The 9,338-nt window shown below is 50.9% G+C and overlaps 1 protein-coding gene across 3 annotated transcripts; it reads right to left on the minus strand.

Moving 5' to 3' along the window:
• Positions 1–246: 246 nt before the first annotated feature.
• On the minus strand, positions 247–8,463 carry SYNGR1 (synaptogyrin 1). Of its 3 annotated transcripts, none has more exons than XM_041416955.1 (3): positions 8,142–8,436; positions 7,142–7,287; positions 247–4,511 (listed from the first exon to the last, which is right to left on the minus strand). In XM_041416955.1, the coding sequence occupies exons 1-3, from the start codon at positions 8,419–8,421 to the stop codon at positions 4,359–4,361; spliced, it is 579 nt and encodes a 192-aa protein (XP_041272889.1). In that variant the 5' UTR covers positions 8,422–8,436; the 3' UTR covers positions 247–4,358. The 3 variants fall into 3 exon arrangements, with proteins under 3 accessions (XP_041272889.1, XP_041272888.1, XP_041272890.1); XM_041416954.1 differs by having other exon boundaries at positions 247–4,577; XM_041416956.1 differs by lacking the exon at positions 247–4,511 and adding an exon at positions 4,671–5,808 and having other exon boundaries at positions 8,142–8,463.
• Between the last annotated feature and the right edge of the window lie 875 nt (positions 8,464–9,338).

Genomic DNA, 9,338 nt, shown 5'->3' on the forward strand with positions numbered 1-9,338 from the left:
TGATGGTGTGTGTGATTTGAAACGTAGGCCAAGTAAAACATACAACCATTAGCTTCCACTGAAACATCTCAATAAGGGCAGTTCTTTAGGTTTCTTTCCTCATCCAAGGCACTGATGGTCACTAAACTTGCCAGCTTGGCCATGCAGGAGCAGAGGAGCCAATGCTCTTGTAGCAAACCAAGCTAAAAAAGCCATCCCTCCCCAAAGAAAAAAATCCAGACCATGTTTTTTTTCCATATAGTATGGTTATTTTGAACGTCATAACTTTATTGAGACACCAGTAGTTACCACCTTCACTTTGTTAACCACAAATATATAGGACATTGTAAACACAGGTGCCGAGGTGGCGGGGTTGGCTGGAGTTGAATTTCGGAACGGACGGGGGCAGGGGCAGGGGGAGGAGGGTGAAGGGACACTCGGGCTTAGACAAGACCACTCAGAGGATCCTGTATGCGGCAGGCCATCCATGAGTCATCCTATATACGTATATATGTATAGCTTTATATTATACATCTCTTTAAATATATATATATAATATATATACTATACACAGGCAGTAATGTGGCAGGGGAAGGGGCAGGGCAGCCCAGGTGGTGTTACAAATGCCACACAGGCAGCAGGGAGTTGTCTGGATGGATGGTTTGAACTTGCTGCATGAGGTGGCCTCACTGGGTTCCTTACCTTGTACCTGCTCTGGGGATGGGAGCTGAGACTCCTTGGGAACCACCCTGCAATGCTGCCTTCCTGGGTCCTCCCAAGTGCTTGCAAGGGTACAGGGACAAAGACACCTCCTCCCCTGTGGGAACTGCCAGGAATAACGCAGAGGAAGGGCGTGTGATGAGGTGATGAACAGGGTGGTGGGAATATGGGTGATCCAGGGATGAGGACACATCAGGAGGCTGAATGCACAGACAGAACTGGGGCAACATTTCATCATCTCTTTGCCCTTCACAGCCTCTGCTTCCACAAAACAGTCCCTTACTTGGGGGCTTTGTAAAATAAGAAGATATCAAGGGGCCATTGCTCCCCACTAGGGATGTGTAATCCCCCTGCAATTGGAACAAAGGGCAGAGGGAGAAGAAAGCTGCCTTATCATTTTGCTTATACAGCCTTCCCTCTGATCTCCTAATCTCTAGAGCAGAACTGATCTCACCCACACTTAGAATGTAAAGGGACATGTTCCAGTCAGCTGCTCAGGACTCACCTATGATCACCAGAAATAGGCAACATCTTATCAGAAGCACCTAAGATAAGATAACCAGCCCTTTGGGTAGATCTGTATGTCTCATCACCTACAGAACCAGCCAAATGCCACTGGAAATTCCATTCTGCATTTTAAAGGGCTACCTCCAAACAAGCAGAGTCCCACTCCCAGGTCTGTCACCACCAACCCTCCACTGCAAAGGTTGAAAGCACACGAACCCAAGCAGAGTATGTCTTCTCCCATGAGCAAAAGCAAGAAGCTGTCCGAGTATCTACTGCTGTAGTGTCACATCAATGCTTTTCTTATGACACAAAGCAAGGAGAACAACAGAGGGATGGGAAGTAACCCAAGATGAAGTCACTTGGCTCATGTCCCACTGAAGGGCTGGTTCTGAGGGGGAGGCTCATTCCTGCCTCAAGCCCACCTGAGCCCATCAGCTGGTTACATGAGGGAAGCAAGCCCAAGAGGATAAAGAAAAGCTTGCTCATTAGTCAGCCCCAAATGGTGTTTAGCCACCTACATAACTCTGATGGGAGAAGGGGCATGCAAGATGCTCCTGCACCACACCCGAAAACAGAGCCCTAGGTAGATCCTCCACATACTGCCTGCACCTCTCCTTACGTGCCTAGTCACTCACAGAGGAGGGACCTCCCAAAAGGTACAACATTTTTTTTTTTCTGAGGGATGGTTACTTATAGCCTCCACCTCCTCTCGGTTCATTTCCCACACCCCAAAAGAAAGCATGAAGGATGACACAGATTAATCTAGGTGAGTACAACTGACTTCTCTCCTCCTCCACCTCATCATTCAATCATTCTCTTCTCTGGTGGGAGACAGACAGGAGGGTGCTCCCCCCACATCCAGTCACAACAAACCTCTCTCAATAAAGTAAACCCGTCCCAAGCCTAAATATTAGGCTGAACCCACAGAAAATGAAGCTCGAGGGGCTTCCTTCCAAAAAGCACCCCTCTTATTTACAGTATTGCATTCATTCATAGGCACAGAGCAAGGGATGTGTGCCTGTGCCCAGTCATTCCTGCTGCATCCTTAGGGCTACCTAATCCCTTGCTCCTGTCCTTACCAGTGGGTAGCCACCAGTGAGGCAGGCCAAGCCTGGGGAGGACAAGCCATGGGGACAGCCACCAGCAACACAAATGTGCTGGACAGAACAGGGAGAAACGGTGCCTGTATATACAGTGGAGAACACTGCTCCACTTCCCCCTGCTGCTCTGCAGTTTCTACCCCTTCCTTATCTTTGTGGGGCACTGGGAGGAAAGGACTGGTAACCTTGGTGTCCTCCAGATGAGATATTCACACAACCACAGGCCAGACCTGTGTCCCATTCTCCCCACTCCTGAGGGGGCTATGAGGAATAGGCTGGATGTGCAGTGCAGGCACTGACAGATTTTGGATCTGCTCCTGATCTCTGCTACTGGGACCAGTGTTGCATCAAGCAGGGTGGCTGCCTGGGGGATGGAGCTCCTCACTTCTGCAAGGTAAAGCCTGCTTCTTGTTTTCTGAGAGATGTCTGTGCCTGGGAGAATTGTCTAGGTAGCTATTGCTGAATTATTTCCATTTAGGGGAAATCTGGGAATCTGTCTTCATGCACAGACCTAACTTCTAACTTGGAACAAAGAGTGGGCTTCCACAGTTGTGTCTTTGCCTGGAACAAAATCACGAGGAGTGTGGAATGATACCCATAAGAGCTCTATCTAACAGTCACTGCTGCCACCTAGGCGAGGCTTTAAATTCAGCCAGGATCTGAGATGCTGCAGAAGAGCACTAAGGTATGGTCTACAACAAGTGCAGAAAGACCAGTTTTCAGACAACTCAGTCTGGCCCCAACCAATTCTGTGCACACAAGACCTCTTCCCTATCTGAGTGGGAGGCAAAGCGCAGCCGTACAGGGCAGGACCCCTCCTGCCTGGCTGCACCCCTGTGCAAGAGCCAGACACATGCTGGCTATCCCAGCAGCAGTGTTTCTTCCTAAGCAGGGTCCTGCTCCATTCCTGTGTGCTACAAAGATGGTGTCAGCAAGAGGCTTTGCACTATTGTAAAGGAACAGAGGAACAGAGGAAGGTTCAGCAGGACCTGAGGAGCAAAACTGTCTTTCTTCTCCTCCTGCTCTGGTTGAAATGACAAAGCTCCCCTCTCCCCCTCGAACCAGCCCAGCTGGGGTTGAAGGCTCTCAGGGCTCTCTAGAAGCTGACTTCCTCCACCCTTCCTCCCACAGGCACTGTATCTGGGCCCAGAGACTGGCATGGCTCCCCTCCTGCCTCATCAAACACTGGTCTGGGAAGAGCAGTGACTAGCAGGACATACAGGCGAGGGGACCTCCACCTCAATCCAAGGGAGCTGAGGAAGGACTGAATGTCAGGGCACCACCCTCTGCTCTGCTCAGTCTCTTGCTGTAACCTACTGATGTGCCTGCGCTTTCTGATTGTACCTGCAAATCTTCCTTTTTCCCTTCCCATTTTTTCTTCTTGTACTCCCCTCCTCTCTAATACCACTTCTCCTAAACCCTCTAAAAATAAAGCACCCCTCCCTCACTAGCATGTGGCAGGGAAAAGCCCCCTTGTCTTTGCATGGAGGATGCTGTTCCTTCTGTCCTCCAGGCCCCTCCTCACACTCCTGAATGCTGACTCCAACACCATTCTCCTCCCTGAGCCACCAGGTGCTCCAAACCAATTTCGATGCTCCCACATCTACTCCAGCCTTTAGCGATACCATCTCTTCTAGGAAGGTTCCCGGTCCCTCTCATTTCTTCTGTTCTGCCTCCAACACCCTTTCCCCTGCCCTGCCGGTACCATAGCTCCTCTCCTGTCCACAAGACAGACTCTGCCCTCTGTAACAAGGCAGAGGGAGAGGAGGACAGGAGAGACCTTCCTATCAAAATGCAGGTTTTTGAAAAATTTGGTTCTGGCAGGTAGCTTGGTGGGAGAGGAGAAGGAATAGGTGATGGGGAAACCTTTTTTCTTTTTTTTTTTGCCTTTTTTAAAAACAATAAATAAAAACAGATGACCCAGAAGGCTGGAGCATAGCTGAGAGCCACCTCTTGTACCACTATGCACGTGTCTTGTTTGTGCCTCGGCTTTCTGCCGGCAGTGGGAACGGGGGCAGAAGGGAAAGGGGAAGGGAAAGGGGCATCGGTGGCTCAGTAGTTCTGCGTTTGGTACCCCTGTGTCTCGGTGTCGAAAGCATCTGCTGGAGGGGGCTGCTGGTACGTCCCCACCGCATCTGTAGCATCCTCCTCGTTTGTGTAGGGAGCATAAGGCATGCCGGAGTCCTGGCTTGGGTCCATGTAGTCCTGGGAGAAGAGGGCCGAATCGGCACCCAGCTGGAAACGCTGATACGCCAGGAATGCCTGGCCCACCTTTAAGGGAGGAGGTGGAGGGAAGAGATGGGAAGCAGAGAGGGAAGAGGAAAAAGAGGAGGAACGTACCGAAAAAGAGAAACAAACAAAAGTGGGGTTAGTAGTGGTTACGGATTAGTGCGCGAGGCCCGCTTGGCAGACTGCCGCTGAAACGCCCCACGAGCGTGGAAGTCCACACTCTCCCACAGAAAGCACAAGCCCACAAGGAGAGAGGAGGGCTGGGCAGGGATGGCTGCAAGACCAGTTGGCTGTGTGCAGCCTGCCAAGGCTCCCTGCTTTCTCTGGGATGTTCAGGGCACCTCCTGTCTGCCCGTGGGGTTTCACCAACATCGCAGGGGTGGCGGAGGCTCAGCTGGCACCGGTTATCCCAGTGAGCCCCTCCTGGCTGTGGGAAGGCAATCTGCCACGGCAGCACCAGAGGGCTCCACTGCTGGGCTGCATCTATGAGGCCATTTGACTTGTAAAGGCCAGTAAGGAGAACACGATTTGACACAAAGTACTGAGGTAGAGGTCACCCCCTGAAACACCTTCACCAGTCAACATCTGCAAGGTGTAGCACAGATCATGGGAAGGAGCAGTAGGAAGCAAGGCAGCTGCTTCCCAGACCAGGGGACAGTTAGCAAGCAAACTGCTGTCTCCTGCTTCAGGCACCTTTTGGTGGACTGCAGAAGCCTGGGAACAGGGTTCAGCAGGCATGGCTCATTGTCCCAGAGCATCCCTGAGAGAGGTGAGGAGTCTAGCAAGTGATGGGAGAGAGGTTTTTGGGGAATGAGGTCTGGGAAGAAATGGAAGAGATAAAATAGTGGGGGCAGAGGGGATCTCTGGCTGAAGTATTAGGTCTGAGCAGTCATCAAAAAAAGGCACAGTGGTGTTACACAGCATTAGTTAGGGTATGGGTGAGGGAGAGAAGGGAGCAGAAGAGGAGAAGAAATGGCCAGTTCCAAGTCTCCAGAGGGAGATCCCCTGTTCAATGGACAACCCCACTCCAATTCAATGGTCCATATCTTCTCATCCCATGCCCTGCAGTGACCACACACTCATAGTCAGGGCATTGGAACCAGCTCTGCTCAGTGACCTCCTCCAGCTGCATCCCTCCACCCCTTCCCCCAAATTCTCCCATCAGCAAGGGGCACTAAGGCAGCAAGGATGGGGAGTTAGGGAACAGGGTATTGTATTCCTCCTGAAAATTAATGTCTCCGAGTCTCCGGAAAGCCAGAAATGCGAGGAAGCCCTGTGAGGAGAGAGAGGGTTGTGGGAAGGAGAATCAGTAAGGCAGAGCAAACCAGAATGTTTGACTGAAATAAAAAAAACTCCAAGGAACCAGGGGAAGAGGATGCTTTTTTGGCCACTTGCAAGCCTGTGCATGGGAGAGGATCACTGCAGGTCATGGCACTTCCAAAAGTGTCCTGAGGGACCTCTTGCAAAAACCCTGCTCCTTGTCTCACTTTCTGCTGGAGCTTGCAAGGGGCTTTTGGCAGCACTCGAGTGCAGGACACAGCTCATGAAGGGAACACACACTGCTGTCCCTCAATCCTGCCTGGTGTCACCGTGGCAAGGGTGCTGACAGTACAACCCTTTGCAGCCCCCCTTCCTCTTTGACAGCTCCATGGTTTTATGGCACCTTTCCTATCTGGACCCTGCCCAACATCAGGGCCTGTAGGAAGAGGAGAAGATAAAGCCACAAGGGCTTATGCATGAAGACAAGGTCAAAATGCTTTCCTGCTTGGCACTGTCCTGTCACTTTAGAAAACAATCACTTGTGCTTGGTGCTGTCAGAGGCAGGAGGAAGTCATCAGAGATATTTATATTTCAGCCAACAGCTTTTCCAGGAAACTGGCAATAAAGAACTGCTGGGGAAAGGGCAGTCTTAAGACAGGAGTATCACCTTCCTAAAAGGCGAACCAGTGAGTTAGCACTCCAGTGGTGGGTGCAGAATCCAGAAGAACAATGATGACATCTTGCATGATGGGAACAAAGGTAGAAGGGAGATGGGTGCAACCCCTGGCCTGCAGCTCCCTTCTCTATTTAGTGTCTGTAAGGTGAAAATGCTGTTGAAGTCCTCTGACACATTGAGAAAACAGTAACAGGTTGTCCATAGAGGTAGCGGATGCCCCATCTCTACAAACACTCAAAATCAGATTGAACTGGGCTCTGAGCCACATGATCTAGCTGAACATGTCCCTGCTCTTTGCAGGGGGTTTGAACTAGATGGCCTTTAAAAGTCCCTTGCAATCCAAATTACTATATGATTCTATAACAATGATTCTATAACAATGATGGTTGGGGAGCTGGCCTGTCCAAGGTCATATTAAAGGTCTGTTGAGAACACTCCTTACAGGGATATGAGACTCTCTTGCCCATTGCGCTGATTAGTGCTCTAAAACCTTCCACGTAAGTTTTTGAGCCCCCAGTTTACTTTCCAACCACCTCCTCTCTGCTTTTTCTTCTCAGAAGCCATGTAAACTGCGATCCCAGGGGGCCCACTCTTAGCCAGTCTCCTTTCATTCCTCACAAGATAATACAGCAGAGGACATTTGATCCAACATCATGGCTACTCTACTCACCCAGGTAAAGATGGAGAAGAACGAGAACGTGATGGCTGCTCGGGCTGCATCCCCTCCCTCATTCAGTGGGTTGTCCTCTGGTTTCGAAGCTTGCCACTGGTTGGTCAGAAAGCAGAAGCCAACGAACCAGAGGAATGCCCAGAAGGCTGGGATGGACCACCACCAGCATGACAAAGGGAAGGACAAAGACAACAAGAAGATATGCGTGAGAATAACATGTACATATTACATTTCTCTAGAAATTTCAACCCTCTGAGACCCACCACTGTGTTGCAGACTGGGCCAAACTGGCTGCTCAGCCACTCTGAGCCCAAGTGAGCTGGCAGGCTCCCTGACAGCAAATTGTCAAGGTGACCAAGAGGTGTCTGCAGAGAGCACCTCAGGAGAGTTAATTTGCTTGTGTTTGGATTGATCATAGGACTTCCATTTGGCCTTGGGAGGGAGCCTGAAGGGCTTTCAGTACTAGAGCAATCACCTGGGCTCTATGAAACAGCCACTGCTTCACAACCCTGTCCTGCAAGGACAAGCAAAGAGTAATTTCTTCCACGGGAGCTGCAAAAGAGCGGGAAGCAGCTGGTCTGCAGTTACAGAGACCAGCTTGTGCTCAGGACAGAACAGCTCAGGGACTCACATCAAGGAAAGGTGCTGAAAGATCACTAACACGCTGTGCCCCTAGGAAAGGGTGAAGGTAGAAGGTACTCACCCTCTGCCAAGCACAGGCAGACACCTCGCAGTGAGGGAAATGGGCATTCCAAAGCAACAGAAAAAACAGGGCACAATTCCTCCCCTTCTCTTGTCAGCTGTACATAGGATTGCATGCAAGGGGCTAACTGTGAAAGAACCTGCAAGCCCAAAGTCCTTAGCAAATCCAGGTGCTCAGCTGATCCTGCCCTCCCTCCATTCCTGGCCCCTTTGACATACTCCAGGGAGAGCCTGCCATTGAGCAGTTTGCCTGAACGGCTGGAATAAGCCAGCAGGGCCAAAGGGCCAGGAAGCTCACCCGAGACGCCGATGTCCGAGAGCACTGCCTTCTTGCGGTCCTTGACGCTGCTGATCTGCGGGAAGTAGGCATCCAGAGCCAGGTAAAGAAGGCAGCTGAGGAAGGCGAGGACACCCACGGTAATGCCATAGTTGCAGGCATTGTGATTGCGGTTGAAGATGCAGTGCTCTTCTACCTCATCCGCGCGGTTCACGTACCCTTCATTGACAATGGAGCCGAACACCACGATGGAGAACACCTGTGGGGAGGGAGGCCGGGGGCACATCAGGGCGAGCCCCATCTCTCTGGACCAGCAGGAAGGAGCAGAGCTCTGCAGGGGACAGACACCTTACACCAGCACCTTTCTGCTCTGCTGAGCTCCTGCCCCGCTGCCTCGCCTGGGTTGTAGCCACAGGGAATTTACTGGGAACATGGTCTCATTTTATTTCTGAGGATTAACTTATAATAGGACATTTTTAGATTGAACCTTTTTATCCATCTGACCTAAAGCGATGCAAAGCAGTTGCAGTCTGGAGTAAGGGTGGCTTCCCACAGACACACAGGGAGGTGACATGGAGTGTAAACTGGGATATGGTTTTGGTGCGGGTGCCTGCATACAATGGCTTCAAGTAGTGGAAATCCTCTTAGTCTGCACTTACTCTCCCACTCACTCCTTTCTCTTCAAGAGATTAATTGTTTCTACCATGCATCTGTTCACTGATTTTATCTATCAAACTACTATGCTCTTTTCCCCATCCACCCTCCCACAATCTACAGCCCTGCTTGCTCTGCAGCTCCACTCTGCTGGTCTTCCATTCTCCCCATTTCTCCACACCACACACCTCTCTCCACAAGTTTTCCATCAGCCCACTCCATCACACCACCTATCCTGTCCACTCACCCATATGCCAACACCCTCCAACCTTCCCCACAGACTTCAGGGGCCAAACATCCCTACTCCAGGCCCACTTGTCAGGGCCACTAAGAGTCCTCTCTACCTGTCACCACCACTGCCACTGCACGTTATTTTAAATCAGGCAGAATTAAGGATGAGTCCAGGTAGAAATGCCCTAATCCCCAGTTGCTGGTCTAATTTTTGCTCATGGGCTTAGCCTTTGTCACCTGCCATAAGGCTGTCCCCCTTTGACACAGCAGGTTCACCAAAGCAGGGAGCTATTTACAGCAGCCTCAGTCCTGCACCTTGCACCTCAAATAAAC

Source organism: Onychostruthus taczanowskii, unplaced genomic scaffold (genome assembly GCF_017590055.1).
Source record: "Onychostruthus taczanowskii isolate IOZ18803 unplaced genomic scaffold, ASM1759005v1 scaffold53, whole genome shotgun sequence".
NCBI lineage: Eukaryota > Metazoa > Chordata > Aves > Passeriformes > Passeridae > Onychostruthus > Onychostruthus taczanowskii.